Source organism: Eptatretus burgeri, chromosome 12 (assembly GCF_056783735.1).
Source record: "Eptatretus burgeri isolate ZD-2024b chromosome 12, Ebu_testis_v1, whole genome shotgun sequence".
In the NCBI taxonomy this organism is placed as follows: Eukaryota; Metazoa; Chordata; class Myxini; order Myxiniformes; family Myxinidae; genus Eptatretus; species Eptatretus burgeri.
The window spans coordinates 13,952,384-13,972,977 of NC_140972.1; the positions used below are offsets into that span (position 1 = coordinate 13,952,384).

Below are 20,594 nucleotides of genomic sequence, written 5' to 3' on the forward strand. Positions count from 1 at the left end.
CAGAGTGAGATGATTTATTTTTTTAATCTTAATGGCTCTCTGGCAGTCAACCTAAATTGACCAGAGAGTTGGTGTCAAAGCCACCCAATGCTCGCCTGTTTATAAATTTATCGTTTTTAAAGACGAGTCTAATAATATTTTTTATAAAGCATTGCAGTGAAGTCTGATCCAAATAATTTTAAAGCAATATATGTATTTGTATATTGTAATCAGTAAAAAAATAGTGTGGTAGATAAAAACATTAGAAAGGAAATAACTTGCACCAAAAACTTTAACATTTTCACGCTGACGCTCACGTCGGGGGTATCGCTATAGCTCTCTGTTCTTCGAACAGGCGAGCTAAAAATCATTCCAAATGGGAAACTTACTGTTTTTAAGGAAGTCATAAAGGACACAAACAACAGGAACTAAGAACGAATGTAACATGTTAAATAAGGAACAATGTGCATCAGTGGTGGTAAATTTCCAAATCTTTTTTTTTTTTTTCAATACAAACTTTTAAATCTTTATGCCAATTGAATTACACACTTGAAAACTGTTGAACACAAATCTCCTTTTTGGCACTTGCAAAACCCTTCCTTTTAGTACTTGGACAAAATATTACATCAACACAACCAATCAAATTTGCAGCTCACAGACCCCACCCACGTCTGTTTCTCAAGACCGCACAGTGACAAGGTGTTCTTATGAACCCTTTAATTTTTATTTAAGCAATCGTGTTGATTTCAGCAAGACATTAAACTACCAACATTATTCTTCCCGATTATACAAACTAAAGCTTTTTTTTTTACAAACGGGAATGTGTAACCACATTATCGATACTCAGAAAGAAAATTAACAAATATTTAAACAAAGACCAACCCGATTTAATTAATATTCAAAATCATAGCTGTCCAATTTGCTATAGACAAGACGTGACTTTTCAATCGTCTCTGGAATGCAAACGATGCCTTTAGCGCGTGCTGAGCATGCGCTTTCAGTGACTCGCTTCCACTAATCGGGGCACTTTCAGCCTGTCGGCGTTCGGGCAAAATGTGGAATTGGAATAGTTGGGTTTTTATTATTATGATTATTTTTTAAATACAATTTTCAGCATTCAAACAAAAGTCAAACTGAGGGAAATTTCAAAAATGCTTCAGAATAATTGTTGTGTTCCTGGATGGAAATAGGACTCACAAAAATACAGGAAATAAGAGAAATATCCATGGATTATATAGGTGTCGCATTCCTACCATTTCCTGTTAATACGAGAAAGTGGCTGCAGTGGATAAGTAGAGTGCAATGGCCCAATGATTGACAGCCTACACACGGCTAGACTGCCACAGGGTGTGCACCCGTCACTTCGTTGCGCTTGACACGGATTGAAGTGGGACGAAAACTCCATCTTGGAGGCATCGAAATGCTGAACTCTTCCCGTGGATGATTGGAGTCTCATAAATAAGTCACAGCAAGTTAAAACGTACTCCTAATAAACTTCAAGCCAGCAAAGAAATAAAGCAAATATCTGGTCAACTTGCTGAAGAACTGGTGAACTTTCACAATGTTTCACTGCTGGCTGAGTCAATCAATGGCGGATCACTCTCATGCTGTGCTGAGGGTGACGGGGAAGGATTGTTGTTGTATTTACAAGACTTGTCAGGAGCCGAAGAAAAAGTCGATTTGGAGCAGCTCACAAGTCCTCAGGAGGGTTAGAAGTCAGGAAATTTGCCATATTCTTTTTATCATTAGATGTGGTAACTTTCCTTTCTCTAATTAATCTAGGCATATTACACTCCAGATTTTTTGAGGGTGTGGGGTGGAAGGGGATCATGTCAGGATTTTTATTTTTAATACAAGAGTTGACATGGTGGTTCACTTAAGGATTATTTTTCCTTCTTTCTTTCTTTTCAGCAGCTCAAAGCTACGTTCCACATAAATCATGGCATGAAGAAAGATCTCGAAGACAGATTCGCACAATACATTCAATATGTAATGGCCTACATATCAATTGCTACCTTGTACGCACAATATATTATGCCCCGATGACGAATAAGAGCTTCTGCACATGTGAGATGATTTATTGTAGGGGCAAACACCTTCTATTTTTTTGTGTCATGCATTTGAACCCCTTGTTTTATTAATACGTAACTACAACAGCCCAACGCAATCATCTGTGCCCAATTTTGCTCCACTAGCAAAGAACCCATCTCCCCGCCACCAAACCACCACCAACCCCCCCCAACCCACCCCCTCCCTTATCCCACTGAGTACAACCACAAGTTCTCAACTTATTCCATCCAACAAATTCAGAGGCTACATACAAGTCAACCAGACACAAGAACAAGCACTTCTCAAATTATAGTATGGCATCATCTTTACATAACCCTGCGGCTGGGGGAAGGAAGTGGGGGAGGGGAGCGGGGGTAAACAAGATTTATTCTCGAGGTTACTCTAAATTTTAGCTCTTTGGAATGGAGCGATGTAACATGGACGTAAAAATTTTTTGAGGCATGATATCATTTGGCAGACTGGAAAATAGTGCTCTCTTAAAGAGGCCAAACCAGTAGGAGTGATGTGTGGATGGTGCTATGGTAGCTTAATTAGTGAGAGTTCTTTGGAAGCGACATTCTAGAAAGCCTCATTTTCTCTCAAGGCATGAAGAAAAAGAAAGAAAACAATTCACTTTTCACATGAGAGGCTGTGGGAAAAATTAGAAATCGCCCCACCGAACTCCCGTTTCCCCTCTCATCCCAGACATGAACCCTCACCTCGATGTACTCACATTTCCTCCTTTCATTCACTTTTCCCTGACTCCCCTGCCCTCTTCCTCCTATCCACTTCCCTTCCTTTTCTCAATGTATTCCCCCCCCCTCACTTCTCTCCATTAGGTTTTCTGTTGCAAAGACGAGATAATATTTCTGGAATGAAACCATAGGAAATGCTGGGAGAATGTTGCTGCAATTGTGATCAATAAGTGCCTTTTTGGTGAGGCGAACTTTATTCCGATTATCCATTGCATTCTGTTTGCACTAAACCTCCGTGACTCAAGCGAGATTTTATTAAGAAACGAGAAAGCAGGATTTGAGACTAATGCATCAATGGATATGCCTCTGCCCGTGTTAAATGTCAACCCATGGTTACGTTTGATTTCAATTGAAGGTCATATGAAAAATTAAAGGTCACGGGAGAGGGAGAGGAAGCAAGAACGAAAAGAGATAAGTAGAAGAGAGACATCAGATGCTTCTAACTCAAGTCTGCAAAATGATTTTCAAAGGAGCACATGACCTTAGACCTGTTGAATCGAAAATTGCATCAGTTCTGCTTTGGATGACAATGAGACCCAGGAGTTTGAATGACTGAACTTCTTCAAGACGATTGTTGGACCATCAGCTATGATCTTTCTTGGGCAAACCACATTTTAATGTTTGCTTCCAAAGCCAGCTGCTGACTCGGCATCCTCCGTCGTACAAAGTCGTTCCCAACACACCTGAACTCTTATTCACCTCCAAGGCCTTCATCCGCAGCTTGATGGAGTACTGCTCTCCCCTCTGGGCTGGCTCCCCATCTCACATCTTGCTCAGCTCGACGCTGTGGAAACCAAGGCCTTCAAGATCATTGGAATATCCTGTGCTGAAGCTGAAGCTGAATCTGCGTTATCATTTGGCCATTACAGACAGGTCGGTGATCTCTTTCGTCTTCTATCGCCTCCTTTCTGGTCTTGCACCCTGTCTTCTCCGTGCTTTGTCCCCTCCCCCACCCTCGGTTTCTGCAGGGCTCACATTGTCCAACATCAATCCCCTTCTGGTAAAAAAAAAACCTAAATCCAGGATCACTGCTCACCTTCAGTCATTTGTTCCTCTTTTTCCCCCACTTGCAGAATCAACTTCCAGATCGTCTTCAATTTCATTCTTCCCTCCAGGTCTTCAAGACAGCTGTTCACCACCATTTTTGATTGACCCAATCCAAAACCATTATATTTTATACCCTCATTAACCCCATCCAAATCCCACCTCCAAATTTTCCAGTTTTTCCTCCTTGGATTTTCCTTCTCCATGCGTGTTTTGCATCCTGTTTTTGTTCTGTTACGTCCTGATCCGTTCAGTGCACTAGCTCTTTCACGAGCCTCGACTATGTAAGGAAAAAAAAATGCCCCAAAGCGTGTTGCCTCGATGTATACATACATACATATTATATATTGTTACGAATTCTGGCCCGCTCGGCGTGCGATCAGCCACGTAACTCAAATCGCGACCGCGTCGCCCACTGGAACGGACAATTCAGTCGTGACCCTCCTTGGAACTCTCGCCAGGAGCTAGTCACGGGTGGGTCTTTCGACCCCAACACAATCGTGCCAATCGGCCACCCGCGCAGGATAGGGTTGTTCGCCAAACTCGACCTACCTAAGTACCTACGCAGGTAGTTAACCGGGCGATCGTACCTCGCCGCTGGCCGGCCTCGGACACGAACCGCTTAAGCGATCCGTTCCGTGCTTCAGTGATAACCGAGCGGTGTTATCGCCGGCCCCGACGGACGTGATTAGTTACCAGGTGCTTACACCCTTCTACCAATTCCTTCCGTGATGCAAGATAGAACTTTCAAGCAAAGGAAAGGACGCAACGAAACGGGGAACAGTTCGACAAGTACATTTATTACGCACTCAGACAAGGCAAGCACGTTTTCACAGCCATACACTAAGAATGCAATTTACAAGCAAGAGTTACAACCGAATAAAGCAATGTTTATTTACATGCACTTAAACAGTTTCTACTTTACAAGACACAGCGCCACAACACGCATTCAAAGAAAAAGCAAGAAAAGACCCCCTCATAGATAAGGGAGTCAGACTGGGTTCGTGGACCAAATGCGCGTGGAACCTGGAGGAGCGGCCAGGTCCACAAGACCAAAGGGTCTTACCCACGCCATCGTGGCGCGATGGCGGGCAAGCCGCGATGTCAGCGTAGCTGCGCCTGGCTTCGTGCCCCTGGCGTGGTCGGCGAGCGTTCTCCGGCACTCCCCGTCTGCCTTTCCCGTCGGCTTCGAGCTCCGTCTCCAGACTCGACTGCCCCGCCGACACTGCTGCTGCCACTCCACTGCTCCCACTCTTCTGCGCTCTCCAGACCCTCCAGACTTGACTTTCCTGCCACTAGCTGCGCCGTGCTCGCACTTATATAGCCCGGGGGAGGGGCGTCTATGCAAATTTCTGGATCACAGCGGGTTTGGAGGCGGGGCTACACCACCCGATTCTCAGCCATTGGGCGGATGAAAAGGGGGCGTGAAGCATTCCTGATCCGCTTTTTGAGGCAAAAGGAACGCATTCACAGCCCATGGCATGACGTGTGGTAGAAAGGCGGAGGTGGTGGGAGTTTGGTTGTTGGCGGGCATCGTTTGAGAATGGCGGTGAAGCGATGTTTGTGGGGTGGAGTTGTGGAGGTAAAGAGGTGCAGGTGGTGGTGTTTGAGTTGTAGTTGTTTGGGAATGATGTTGGTGGTGGCGATTTGGTTGTTGGGGTATGATTGGTCGAAAATAATGATAGAGAAAAGAAAAACGGCTATCTCAAAGGATTGCAGCCCGGTGAACACGGAAATTACCTCTAAACAACGGTGGGGAAATCTAACTACACATACTTATCGTCATAACTGATCTAAGGACCCTTATGGTGTATTGCGCATTTCCACAGCCGTAACAATATGAACAATGAAGTTAAATTTGCTATTACTGATGTATTCTCAAAAAAATTGTATTTGAGTTTAAAAAAGATGAATACGAGACAAGAGTACAGAAGGTCAGATTATATTTATTGCTATTTCTATGCATATATGCTTTACCATTGTAGAACAATTGCACTTTTTGTGTTCAGTCTCCCTATTTCAGGTAAGCACAAGTATTGGAACCGACAAGTGTTTCTTGTTGCATTGACCGTTCACACATAAAAGAGCTGTGAATGTCTAGTCTTGGTTTTAGGCTTTGCTTTTGCCTTGGAAGTCTGCCTTTGGAGTCAGTAAGCATAAAACAACATGAAGAACAGAGAACTGTGTATGAAAGAAAAGGAAGAAATTTGGAAGCTGAAAGAACAGAAGAATTAAATTAGAACTATAGCACAACAATTGGGCAGAGCAAATACAACAATTTGGAATATCTTGAAACAGAAATAAACCACGAGTGTACTTGGCAATAGACAACGGCCAGGTCGGCCAAGGAAAACAACTGTAGTTGATGACAGAAAAAAATAAATAAATAAATAAAATCAGAGCTGTATTAAAGAAAAACCAGAAAACAACTGTCAGTGACATCATCAACAAACTCCAGAGTGTAGGAGTGAAAGCATCCCAATCTACCGTTCACAGAAGACTTCGACAGCAGAATTACAAACACGACACTGCAAGATGCAAACCTCTCATCAGCACCAAAAACAGAAAGGTCAGATTAGAATTTGCCAAAAAGTAGTGGCGAGCCAGGGGACTTCTGGAACAAAGTTCTATGGACAGATGAGACAAAGATAAACCTTCACCAAGGCGATGGAAAGGCGAAAGTGTGGAGAAAGGAAGGAACTACACATGATCCAAAGCATACTACCTCATCTGTGAAGCAGGGTGGAGGTTAGTGCCATGGCTTGAGCTTGCATGGCTGCCTCTGGAACTGGCTCACTCATTTTTATTGATGATGTAATCAATGATGGCAGCAACAGAATGAATTCGGAAGAGTACAGAAACAAGTTGACTGCCTACGTGCAATAAAATGCCTCCAAACTCATTGGGCGGTGCTTCACCATGCAGCAAGACAATGGCCCAAATCACAGGCTCGATTAAGTTATTGCGTGCAAGGGATATGCAACCAAATACTAAACGATTATACTACTTTAATTTACTTTGAGTTAATCTGTTCCAATACTTATGCTAACCTAAAATGGGGAGACTGAACATAACAAGTGCAATCGTTCCACAATGGTAAAACATATATGCATAGAAATACCAAGAAATAAAAGTGGACCTTCTGTACTCTCGTCTCAATACATCTTTTGATCTGAAACCCAAATTTATTGAGTACTGTGTATAGGCAATAACAAATTTGACGTCACTGTTCCAATACTTATGGAAGAGACTAAATGTACATGTCCTTTACCACTGTAGTGGAACTTACTGCTTCCGGGTTGCAGGAAGAAATCCCACCATCTCCATGGCCAGCTGAAGCCGTTTGAAGTCATGCCGAAGGTCTTCTTCTTCTTCCACATAGCCATCGGTCTATAAATAGGTAAACAATGAGTAGAGTGAATGGGAATGGTTCAATGGCGGCCTTGACCAGCAGTACCCAAAATGCTACGTGCCATCAGGTAAGTTCAGGATGGCATCACAAATCACAAACCTTGAACAAAACTCAACACAAGGTGTGGATGGATGGAAAAGCCATTACTTCATCCAGTAACATGCCATGCAATTAGAAATAGGCTTGAGAAGTGTCTAAGCATTAATGTCGGGCAGTTATTCTCATCAGATGGTGTACAAAAATAACATTAATTATTAACCGCCTTCAACAATAAAGCTGCACTTGAGACTCATTGAAAGTGCAAATTATTAGACAGCAATTGGATCAGAGTACTGTGTGCTCACATACTAACAACAAAAGATAAAAGTTTTCAGTTTGTCTTCCATCTGAGTTGGAAAGTTTTTCCCTTCCAAATTGGGACTATGCAGTAAAAAGTGGTATCGAGTACTAACCGCATCACAGGAGAAACAACTCTTGGGTTCTTTTTTCTTCATCTGAAAGCAAAGCAGAGTTTGAAAATCACAATGGGTGGTAAAACAAAGGCTGCAGCATGCATCATGCATCTACACACAAGCATAATGACAAAAGGGAAATCTTTCATGCAGCACACCTTATTGCACTTGTTAAATGACAAGATTGAAAGAGCATCAGCATTCAAAGCATTATTCTTAAAATAAGAAATCGGAATATGGAAGTGAGTGAAGAAAGCAAGTAAATATCACAAAAAACCCAAAACAAACTAGAAGGGCACTCAGTAGATTGCATACCTCCGCCACACAATGCCTGATCCACAAGAACATATCGGGCCCAATACAGTGCATTTTTGAAATATAATACTATATATCGTTTTTGGCCCAATCTCTCAATGGTGAAGAATCACATTAAGAAAAAAATTCTCGTATCCAGATCTTCACCAAAATCGAATCAATTTGTCCTTGACCTGTCCACCAAATCTGTCCATATCTTTTTCAGACATCCTGCTCACAAACAAAGAAAGACGTACGATACTTGCAAAATCTACCCCCCCCCCAAACCCCCTCAAAAAATAGTTGCCATGGATACATCAAATTGTCCATTTCATGAAGATGAGAACTGTTGATCTTAATCAAAGCTCAGACCAATATGATGAAAACTGACTTTGAGTTGAACCTTAACCTTTTGACCATAAAAAATAGTTTCTTTCCCAATTCAGTGATGCACGATGCTGTTTAATTTTCAAGTCAATTGGATGAAAATTGACAATTTTTCAGATGAAAATGGGTTTTAGAGGTTTGACCTTGAATTGACCTTTTGACCTCAAAAATAGTTAATTTCCCAATTCAGTCACCAAATATGCAAATCCTATTTAACTTTCAAGTCAATTAGATGAAAAATCATTTTAGAAATTTGATCTCAATATGACCTTTGACCTGAAAAAATTAATAGGCTTCTCAGTTGAGACTACCTTCATAACTTGGTGAAGTTTCATGACGATCGGTTGAGAATTTTGATCTGTAGGCGATTAACAAACAATCAAGAAAGATGTCGTGAACAGCACGATACTTGCAAAATCGATAAAACAAATTAATTTGACCTTAGAATTTATTTGTCGTTGAATTCAATGACTAAATATGCAAATCGATCGGATGAAAGTTGAGGATTTTAGGAATACTAGTACGTGCCCGTAAAAAAAAAAAAAAATAATAATTTAAAAAAATAATAAATAAATATTCCAACCGCGAGCAAGAAACAACAACCACACAGTCCGTTTCTTCGCTCTCGCGTGCCCGTACGTGCATGGCGCGGAAGTTCACATATCACAGTTACGATGATTCGCAATTTAGGTTTTAATGGCCAATTATTCAATTAGCGCCAACGTATTTTACCTTTTCGCAATGTCGGCGCAAGGAAAAACAAAAAGAGAAGAGAAGAGAGAAAAAATTTTAATTCCTGGTTCGGAGCACACCAGCACTCTGATGTTACCGAAATTTATGCACCGTCTAATATGAAAATGATCATAACTTGGGGCATTGTGTTTATCTATAAATGCACATAAGAAATCGAGAAATTATTAGAATACACAAAGTCATCACGATCCGGAAGCCCATACGTTGTAACCCGTAATGGGGAACGCGGCTGAGCTTCCCTTCCCCATGGGCAACGCCCACGCAACAACGTGTCTTGTCATTGGTTTGGTAAATAAATGGCCATAACTTGGGAAGCACTTGTCCGATTAATATAAAACCTTGAAAAGGCACATCCTCAGGTCCCCAGCCATATATCTGGCACGTTTCAATTAGATCAGACCAGTGGTTGTCGAGAAACAGCGGTCACAGACAGACAGACACACACACACACACACACACACACACACACACACACACACACACACACACACACACACACACACACACACACACACACACACACACACACACACACTGCTGGAATTATAGATAGATGACAAAGTTGTTGACCTTTTGACCTCAAAAAACAATAAGCTTTTTGCTGATGACTAACTCGACCAGGTAGTGAATTTTCGTGAAGATCGGTTTAAAATTGTGACCTGTAGGTGGACGACAGACAAAGAAAGACAGACAGACAGACAGAATAACAAAGTCGACCGACCAATAAACGGTACTTGAAAAATGTACAATTTTGCAAATAACAAACAGACACGGGTGAAAACATAACCTCTGTTTACTTTCAGTGGTGGAGGTAAAAAGGGGATTCAAGAGGTTAAGGAAAAAACAAAAAGTGCAAAACCTGCCATGTTGCACCACAGTACACGTGTGGTTGTTCATTCATTAAGGCGACAATTTCATACACGTGAAAATCATCATCGATTGAAAGATATACTTGCAAAGCAACAATTTTACTATCTTAGAAGTTTACTTTTTACACTTGGCAGTGTCGACTATGTTTGGCAGTCACAGAGGTTAGAGTCCAGGTAGGTCCTGAAACTCGATCAATAAAGAGCATTACAGCAACTCGATGGTTTGCAGCACCAGCTGGAAATATGAAGGCACTACATGAAAAACCAATAAGATCAGCATGTCACTATAAAACGAGAGCAAATTGGAGCACAATATTTAACAGCAAACACTAACTTTTTGATTTTGAATCACAGTGAAAATTTGATAATGTGCCACCCGAAGGGCCAAGCATTTGCCGGATTATAGAAAGAACAGCCAGGGGAGGGGTGGGGAGAGGAAAGGATGTGGGGTGTGGGGAGATTGGGCCAGAAATAGGTACACCCTCATGACAACCTTGCTTAAAGTACAGTAGCTTATCAAGTGTGTTCGATCTTGCCTCGTGCATCGTTCTCCGCTTGGTGATGCTCTTATTCGAATCACTCAGCATCGAACTTCAAAAGCTTTTCACATCGTTTCTTCACGTCATATATTGGTGAAGAACCAGCACAAAGACAGTCACCCAGGCTTCGCACTAACTGGCTATGACCTAACATCTGTACAATTTTCATGATATACATAATCGTTGGCATAATGTGCCTTCCCTTCACAACACCAGCACCAATACACTCATACCTTGAACAATTATTGGACACCAATAAAATATCAAATTATACAATGCAGAAAAGCAATGGAAGGGCGAGGAACACTGAGTGCTGTATGATACAGCAAGCAATGGCGAGGCAGTGGTGTTTGTTGCGTGAGTGACATGCAGTACATAAACAGAGTGCAGAGTTCGAGAAATGCGCACAGTCCTACATTTGGGAAAAGCGATTGCTCGATTTTTGAAAATAGTGAAGATATGAATATTATTATTTTTTTAAAATAGATATGAAACGGTGCCGGATTTTAGGATCTGCCAGATTATCGATGTTGCACTGGACGCAACTCACCAAGAACTGAAGAATAGAGTAGGGGTTACATCCTTTTCCTTTGATGCAAGACATACCTTACCAAAACAGGAAGAAACGAGGATGACACTCATTGGAGTGCATACATCTCAATCTCCATCTCTATCTCTATCTGTCTCAACATACCCGTCGGCGAAGCCACGGGTTGTATTTGCAAATAATGGAATAAATTTATATTGAAATCGAAGGGTATTGTCAATTGTCGAAGTCAAAAATCAATACATTCTCATTTGGCTGAGAGCAAACAGGAGGAAACTGCAGTCAGAATTTAGATTTTTAAATAACTATTTTTACAATACGATGCATTACTTTTTTGGAATAAAAAACATCACCTTGAGAAGGACGTTAACATCTCACAACTAATCTCCAACAAAAACATGCAAGGAATTTCACAAACTGCAGAGAAAATGGCAAAACAATTGGGAAAAAACAACCAAAAGAATGCCATCAATTCTGACTTTCTTACGTTGAAGGAAAGGTAATAATTTACCTTTCTCACTTAAAAAGGAGACGTCATAAAAATTTTCTGGATAGGCAAGCTCACTAATGCATTGAAGAATGATCACAACCTTGCAACAACATAATATGAATGTGTGACATTTTGCAACAGTAGAAACAAAAAAACAACTAGAACGGCACTCAGAAGAGCACACAGTCACCTCCAGCATTCATTCGGAACAAAAATCGTTAACTCGTTAACCATTTGGAACATTGTTAACTGTTCTGTTCTGTTCTTGCGTATGGCAGCGTGGCTGCCGGGGGGGAGCTATAATTTCTTGGAAGCGCAGCTATGCCCCTCTACCAGTACACTGGTACTCATTTCGCCAACTTTGGAAGGATGACAGGCTGAACCAACCCCACCTGGTGTTAATTGAACAGCCAATGGGGCTCAAACTCAGGATCCTGAGATCCTAAGCCAGCCATCCGAACCACTAAGCCAACAGCAGGTTTATCGTTAACTGAACATGCTACTATTATGGCCCACTGCTCTTATGACCGTACACCCTATTGTGTCATATACATTGCCATTATCAGTGGCTTTCTTGATTAACTATTTCTTAAGCTATTTAACAAGCACTTTTGTGCACATTATATTGCATCAATGAAGGTGATTATCAAAAAAAAAATTTCAAACTATATTCCCCATGGCTGGTTGATCATACGAGTGAAGTTTTGCATTCATCTGTTCAGCAGTTCTGCTGAAAAGGATATTTTTATGGTTTTATTTTCAATCCAACATGACCACGTGACCGATGATGTCATACATTTACTTCTTCACTCACATGGGGTCATAGATTGGATATATGAATTTTCAGACTTTTTGGATAAAGATTTCAAGTCAAGCAATTACGGCTAGAATACCACTTCACCGATGACATCATTGTTATCTCCCGATATACCCATCGGGAGTTGACGCCATATGCCAAGTTTAATTTTTTTTTCCATCGAGTGGTTTCGGAGAAAAAGATGTCCCAAAACACGCACGCACATGCACATGCACGCACACACACACACACGCGCACGCACGCACGCACGCACGCACACACTGAGGTTATCATTGGTTTCAACAATAATTGTCTGCATTGCTTTTTGGAATAATCTCACTGTTGAAAGAATAAATAAGGGAAAATAATACCTCGACCTTCATTCAAGGAGGAACCAAAAACTCCACAGTGAGACCATTCCAAAAGCAATGAAAACAAATAAAAAAATATTATTTACAAGCCACAAGTCAATCCATATTGTCAAGGCAACTGATGGTTGCAACATACTTGATTCAAATAGAGGTAGGCCTCGGGCTCCAGAAGGCGCAACTCCTCCCTTTCCTGCTTGCTGGTCCCACACAGTAGGTAGTAAAACACGTGGTAGTTCCTGAGGGTAAATAACCGAGCAATTTTTGCAGCAGTCACAATATGCACAGAAAAAAAAAATTCGTAAAGGAATTAGCAATGTCATGATTAGTTATTTGACAATGATAGGTATAAGGCGGTTGCTTGATCAGGGTCCTGAGTGTCTTCAATGTTCATCTAATGAAGATTTCCACTCAACACCAAGAAGCCGCACATAACTGGCATCTCCGGGCAGAGGGAATTTACCCACACTCGTCATCGGGACGGCATACTCGACTGTTCACGAGACTACACGAGTTCATGAGAACACCGTTACCACTCAGTTAGGAATTTATATGCAACAAAAAGAAGAAGAAGAAAAAAATGTACCAATTATATTTTTCAAAAAGGATAGTTCAACAAATCAAAGCATCAGTTTGTTGAAGTTACACTCATCCAATGAAAACAAATATTTTAAGTGGAAGTGGAAAGGGAAGGTGGAGGAGGTTAGCAATTCATAACTGTGGGGAAAAAAATGCTTTTTCTCCACTCTACAGAGCTTCTGATGCTTGCTAAAATTATTGACCAAAAAATTATGCGAACACTGCAACACGGCACCAATTAGCCTCGGCTGTTCCGAAGACATGGGCGAGGCTATTGGATTTGTAGTGCGTGTTTGTGTGCACGAGTCTGTATGCAGATTTTTTTAATTTAGATCATATATCCTCGGATAATACCGTATTCTACCCCTGGCACTCTGGTCTTCATCGCCAAATGCTCTCATTCCCACTGTTCATTAGCAAGCATTTATGATTTACAGTTTCTACAATGTACAATAATAATAATAATAATAGAGGTGGGCTAAAAGGCTGTATACATTACAACAATAAGAGTTACTTTGGGAGAGTTCAGCAATCGATGTAAATTCCATACAATTACATACAGAAAAGCATAAACAATGCTTGATATTAATTACAGGATATAATCATTAGAGTAGGTATAATTACAACCCACAAACAGAATTTTAGACGCGTCTATATAATGGAGGGAAAGAATGTTGTACGTTTCATCTGCAGTACTCCTCCGAAAGGATTTGACCGAGGAAGCTGAAATTTTCAGGGATTAATGAGGGCATCCTGAAGTTGTTCATGTGCAAGTTTCATTTGATTCCATCACGTTTTGTAAAAACAGAAGAAAAAAAAACAATTTCCACATCTTGGAAATTTTTTTCCTTTGGAAGAGTGGGGGACCAAGGGGAGGTGCAATTGGAATTATCCAAGCTACATAGCCACAATTTATGTATGCACATAAGCAATACACATGATTTTACTTCATACACAGAACCCAAGTTATTTATTTATTTATTTATTTTGGGAGTAATCGAGGTCGCCGTTGTCTACACACGGCGCAAGTAAAGGGATGCGTCAGAAGAATGTGTCACACGCTTGGAACAAGATCGCCCGTCGGGCAGGTACTCTGCTCTCTATATTACAAATCAGGAGTGTGTGTTCATTTGTCCGTCCACCAACGATTCCCTCAGTTTTGTGGCTTGACCCGCCAAACCTTCTGTGGAACCTTATGGGGACACAGCCGGTGTCCTAAGGTGGGTGGGAATTCTCATAAATAACTCGATACAATGATGATATTGAATTGTGTTCCGTCCGAAGCTGCTCCCTATCCATATGCAATGTTTGAACAGCGTTTATATTCGTTTACCTCAAGAGCAGGAGTATTTGTTGCATTGTATTTTGTTACATTAATGGTTATAGTATTAATTTATGATTGGAATGATGCTGTGTGGAATGAAAATAAATAGAGATTGCATTTAAAGTAGAATGAAAAAAAATTATGTGAGGGTTTCCACCCGTGACATTGGCATTTGCAGATTTGTCAATGGCATCGTCAAAATATTACCCACCTTACTTCTGTTGGGGATCAGCTGCAGTAAGTTTTTTGTCCAAGTCCTTCACGAACCGGCTGTACATGCCTGAGGTTCGAATGAAGGTGTCACAGGAATGTGGAATTTATTTGTTCGAGGTTTGGAATTTGCTGTTTCCTTTGGGCTCCCTCCCATGCACAGCACAAGTAACTCACTCCTTAAGTCATTAACCCAAGCTTACAGAATTGAAAGTGTCAGCAAAGGTGGCCAGAAAAAAAAAATCCTTCTCGTCACAAGCAAATCCTCATTATCTCTTTCCTGATGAGTCCACCCTCTGTCGTACCATCTGTCATCCCTCAGACCGGCAAGCAGTAGCTTCTTCGTTCTCTGCAGATCTGGGTAAAATCACAAACTTGTCCAACACGTGGAACATGTCTTTCAATCCTGACAAATCTCACACTCTCACTATGTTTCTCTGAAAGGACCGTTTGGACCCCCCCCCTTGTACTTTCTCAACAATCCTCTGGAAGAAGTCCTTTCATTCAAGCTTTCTGGGTCTCACTATCTGCCATGTTCTTTCCTGGGAAAGCCACATTTTCAACCTGGCCTCCAAAGCCAGTCGCCGACTGGCAATCTTCCGTCGTGCAAAATCCTTCATCGGCCCACCTGAGCTCTTGACTACTTACAAAGCTTTTGTCCACAGCTTAATGGAGTACTGCTCTCCCCTCTGGCCTGGTGCTCCTGCCTTTCACCTTTCTCAGCTTCACGCTGTGGAAACCAAGGCATTTAGGATCACTGGTATTTCCCACGGTGAGGCTGAGTCTTTGGGCCTCTCACTCTCTCACCACAGGCAGGATGGTGGTCTTTCTGTCTTCTAGTCTCCTCTCGAGTCTCGCCCGCCCCCTCCCCCCCGCTCTGTCTGCGATATGTCCCCATCATATATCCACAGGGCACTCAAGGTCCGCCAGTAACCCCCTTCGGATAAAACTACCAAAATCACGAATCACTGCTCACATTCACTCTTTTATTCCTCTTTTTCCCCACCTTTGGAATAAACTCCCACACTCTCTTCAATCCCATTCTTCCCTCCAGGTCTTCAAAACGGCCGTTCACAACCATCTCTTATCTTCCTCCATCCAAAACCTCGATCTTCCCTACCCCCATTAATCCATCTCCTGCAAATTCCCTGCCTTCCTTTCCAAAAGTTCCCTGTAATGTCCATCTTGTAAACTCCATGTTCCCCGCCCCATCCCTCTCCCTTCACACAGATCTCCTAATGTTTCTGTTCCCTACTGTTTTGTCCTTCCCTCTCCCACCCCTCTTGTCTCCTGCCCCCCCCCCTTTGTTGTGCATTGTGTGTTAGCTCTCATACGAGCCTCAACAACGTATTCCAAAAAATAAAAATAAAAATATAAAAAGCATATCCAATGTCGGTAAAAAGTTTTGTTTTTTAACCAGCGTGAGATACGTTGGTAAAAAAGAAATAAACAAATTAACGTTATTGTTATTTTTTTTAAAGTCAGTAACACTGGCCACTTCTCAGTGGTTTACCAACGACACTAAAGTTGTAATTTACTGATAATTTTAATCAATTTAATAAGCAATCCACTCACCGCTCATTGTGTTCTTGGGACACCAGACGAGACTTTTCCAAGAGGTATTTTTCAACGATAGCTCTGAAGAAAAATGTGAACACAATGAGGTACATTTGTTTTTCTGTATTACCGATACCATATGAGATGCACATACACGTAGTCACAAACCAAATAAATAAATAAATAAACGATGCTTCTAATAATAAGAGAAACTATTGCAGGTCCAAATGAAGTCAGCAATACAATTTTGAAAATTCCATGCGATGCGACTCGCAGTACACCAAGCTAATGGTGTTGTGTTGCACATGATGTCCTCATTCCACAAACACATAAGCAGCATAAAATGTCACTAGTATTTTGTTGTTGATTTCTGCGTTTAGTGTTTGAATCCTTTCTAATATATTAAGTTGTCTCGTCGATTGATGAGCAATGCGATTTCTGGCGTGTAGTTGGACTTGTATTTTGTGATTTTGCCCTTTGAAATGTATTTCGTCGCTGCAGTTGTGATAATCATATTGAACCGTTTGATGTGGAGGTCAATGTTGGTGAATATGTTGTTTTTGGAATTGTTGGAATTCTTGTTCAGTGTCATGCACAAAGTTATCCCACATCACGTTTTTGTAATTGTTGAATATTTTGTTTTTGTTTGTGTTGAGGTCTATAATAGCTGTGTTTATGGTAATGATGAGAGGTAGGTGATCTGAAGGGAGTTATTGCACTGTTCTCCACATGGTTGTGGTGCAATGTGATGGAGAACAGAATGGTATGTCTGGTGATGAGTTATTGTAACCAGCTGTGTATATGTGTGTGTGTGTGTGTGTGTGTGTGTGTGTGTGTGTGTGTGTGTGTGTGTGTGTGTGTGTGTGTGTGTGTGTGTGTGTGTGTGTGTGTGTGTGTGTGTGTGTGTGTGTGTGTGTGTGTGTGTGTGTGTGTCATTCAATATAAATAACTTTTGTTGTGTGGCAATGGTTTGGCCTCTGGTGTTTGGTTGGTGATGGGTCAACCAGGCTGTGTCTTTGGCATTGAAGTCCCCTCCCATGATGGTGTTTGGGAGGGAACACAGGTTCTGTAGTTGTGGTGAGTATTTGGTTGGTGCAGTAGGGGATGTGCCTGGTGATATGAAAATGTTTATGATGTTCATACGTGTTTTGTTACCAGTTATAAATTTTGAAAGCTTGACGTTCAAGTGTGTTGTCTGGTGGTAGACGTGCTTTTGTGTCTTGTATGATATCTGAGTATCAAATTGAAATGTGAATGTACATATGTGATGAGGCCTCCACCTCTGGCGTTCGGACTGTCTGAGCATATCGGTGCATTGTTGGGGATGGTCGGTGTTTTGTTTTTCTCGTGTAATTTGGTTTATTGTATGATGGTTACATAAATGCTGTTTGTGAGAAATGAAGTGTTTAAGTTGCATGGGTCTTGCTGACTTGGCCGTTTGTGTTGTATTGGAGGATATTAGGGTTATTTGTGCATTTCTGGGGTTCAGGTGGTCGGGGCCACAGGTTGGTTTCTATGTCTCCGGCTTGAATGAGGAGAAAGGGAAGAAGTACCGGAAGGAGGTTACTCCCCAAAGAAGAAAAAAAGAAAAAAGAAAGAAAGAAAGAAACGTTTGTTGTGGATATGTGATGTGCGGTGTTTGAATGTTTGTGTGAGAAGTGCTCGTGTGGAAGATGAGAGCGAGTGGGTCAGTCCATGGGTACCGATCGGCACTCTGACCATGACCGCACTGCTCCGACGAATCCAGGCAGCAGGAAAGTGGGGAACACTTGGCCCCCGCCTTGCATTGGGGGCGGGGGGTGCAACCACCACGAAGAGGATCCCCAATGGTTGCAACATAACTTGTTAAATAAGGTAGTGTAAAAAAACCATCAAAGGTGGTAAACTTCCAAAAAATTTTTTTCTACATCCTTTAAAATCAATTATATTTCAATTGAATCATATACCTGAATACTGCAGAATACAGCTCGCCTTTTTGGCACTTTCAAAAACCTTTCGTTTGGCAGTACTTAGACAAAATATTGTGGTATTTTACATCATCTCGACCAATCACATGTCCTGCTCACAGACCCTTCCCATGTCCTCCCCCCCTCCCCAGACTGCATTGTAAAGTGTTCTTTGAACTCTAGTATTATAAGACCCTGGTGCTCTTTTCAGGCAGGAAATTTAATCATTGATAGGCAATCCTTAAAGTTAGGTGAAGTGAAGAGTTTCCCATTGAACCAGCTCAGCCGTCACAAGTCACCACATATGAGATTCACTGGTGTATATCAATGACCTCATCGTAGGTTTCAAAAGAGTGGGCCATTGGGTGTTGTTTGCCTGGCCAAATTACAAATTTCTGTCCCAGTCGAGGGCTGCTCCTACAATGGACTCGTGACCTATCCAAAGTTCATTTTTATTAGCTATGGAAATACTCACAACCAAGTTGCAAGAACCTCAGATGGTTCCCAGAGGGGTATGGAAACAGCAGTTATGATTTACTATAATAATTATTAATAAAATGTCCTCCATTTTTATTACCACAATTAATACAACATCATAAAAAGACAGACATTGGAACTCGAATGACATCAAGCTCGTTTGTCCATTTAGACTGCCTAGATTTGGATTGCCTTCCCATCCGGCAGGCTAAATAGACAAACTCATCCTTCCATTGATGAACAAATGGAATGTCAAGATCGCAGCATCATTGATCTTACCCTCTTACGATGCCATTCTCCCGGTAATTAACCTGGATGAACTTCCCAAAACGACTTGAATTATTGTTATGAGCAGTCTTGGCATTTCCAAAAGCCTGAAATGAACACATGGTAAAAAGGTTGCAACACAATTAGTGATCAGATATGCACAATATATATTTGCACTCCCAAACATACAACCCATAAGATGCCAAGCACAATGTTAAATATGTATAAACCCTCTGAGATACTCATCAAAATGAACACTATTTGAAGGTGACAATGTTAGTGTAAAAAATAAATAAAACTTATTCCTTTGTTGTTCATTAAAATTCAACTCAAAAAAACATTACATTTTAATTAAAGCATATACTTATAAAGGCATGTGTCAAAACATCAAGAGAAATTCACAATCACAATTATAACAAGGTGTAATTGAGGAGAGCTTTTTTTTTTAATAGAGATTCTAGGCTTGTGAAGGAGCGAAAACTCAGGATGGACTCAGACGTAACAGAAAAAAAAAACTAGAGGGGGAGCACTCGGTAGAGTGCAAAACCTCCACCGTCAATACTGCTGGGTCACTCAAGTGAACCTGATATCCTATTCATTGTAGGTCAAAACGGATCAGACTCTAATGAACCACGATTGAATAAACTAAACTAGATCGACGCGCATGTAGAAATGCCCAAAAAATGAAATCGAAATTTTTTTGAAAAAAAAGTTGCAAAATTTCTAATTTTTTTTTTCTCGAACAAATTTTTTTTGGGGGGGGGTTGTAAATCACTTAAAACGTAGAAATGCAAAAAAATTCAAATATATTTCTAATAAAATCGAAATTTTTTTGAAAAAAAGTTGCAAAATTTTGTTTTTTGGTTGGAAATCACTTAAAACATGTAGAAATGCAAAAACAAAAATTCAAATATTTTTTCAAAATGGCCGCCATAGCGGCCAGATTGGACTTTGGACCAAGTCCAAAATCTAATGGCATGATCCTTGTACCATACCTAATGCCCCCACCAAGTTTTGTCGAAATCCGTCCAGGAGTTTTTCCGTAATACTGTTCACAAACAAACAAACAAACAAACAAACAAACAAACAAACAAACAAACAGACGGGTGAAAACAGTAACCTCCGTCCATCTTCGATGGCGGAGGTTAAAAAAAAACAGAGTTGGTGTCAAAGCCACCCAATGCTCGCCTGTTCATACATTTATCGTTTATAAAAGACGAGTCTAATAATATTTTTTTAAATCATTGCAGTGAAGTCTGATCCAAATAATTTTAAAGCAATATATGTATTTGTATATTGTAATCAGTAAAAAATAGTGTGGTAGATAAAAACATGAGAAAGGAAAAAACTTTAATGTTGATGTGCTACAAAAAAGTTAAGTTCAAAACAGGTCAAAAATTTTAAAAAATAGAAATTATTTTTTAATTTTAACTTCACTACATCAATAATTAATATATCCCAAAGGAACCTCCATGCCAAATATCAGCATCCTAGTACACA

At 40.8% G+C, this 20,594-nt stretch overlaps 1 protein-coding gene across 6 annotated transcripts in view; it reads right to left on the reverse strand.

The window, feature by feature from the left end:
* The window catches only part of LOC147015135 (unconventional myosin-IXa-like), a 219,456-nt gene that overhangs the window by 104,655 nt on the left and 94,207 nt on the right, over window positions 1-20,594 (reverse strand). For all 6 annotated transcript variants that reach the window (XM_085849590.1, XM_085849589.1, XM_085849586.1 and 3 more), the window contains 5 exons: window positions 19,107-19,201; window positions 16,423-16,485; window positions 12,874-12,973; window positions 7,692-7,733; window positions 7,117-7,217 (listed from right to left, as the gene is read on the reverse strand). In XM_085849590.1, coding sequence (XP_085705716.1) covers window positions 7,117-7,217; window positions 7,692-7,733; window positions 12,874-12,973; window positions 16,423-16,485; window positions 19,107-19,201 — 401 coding nt within the window. The remainder of the gene's footprint in view (window positions 1-7,116; window positions 7,218-7,691; window positions 7,734-12,873; window positions 12,974-16,422; window positions 16,486-19,106; window positions 19,202-20,594) is intronic.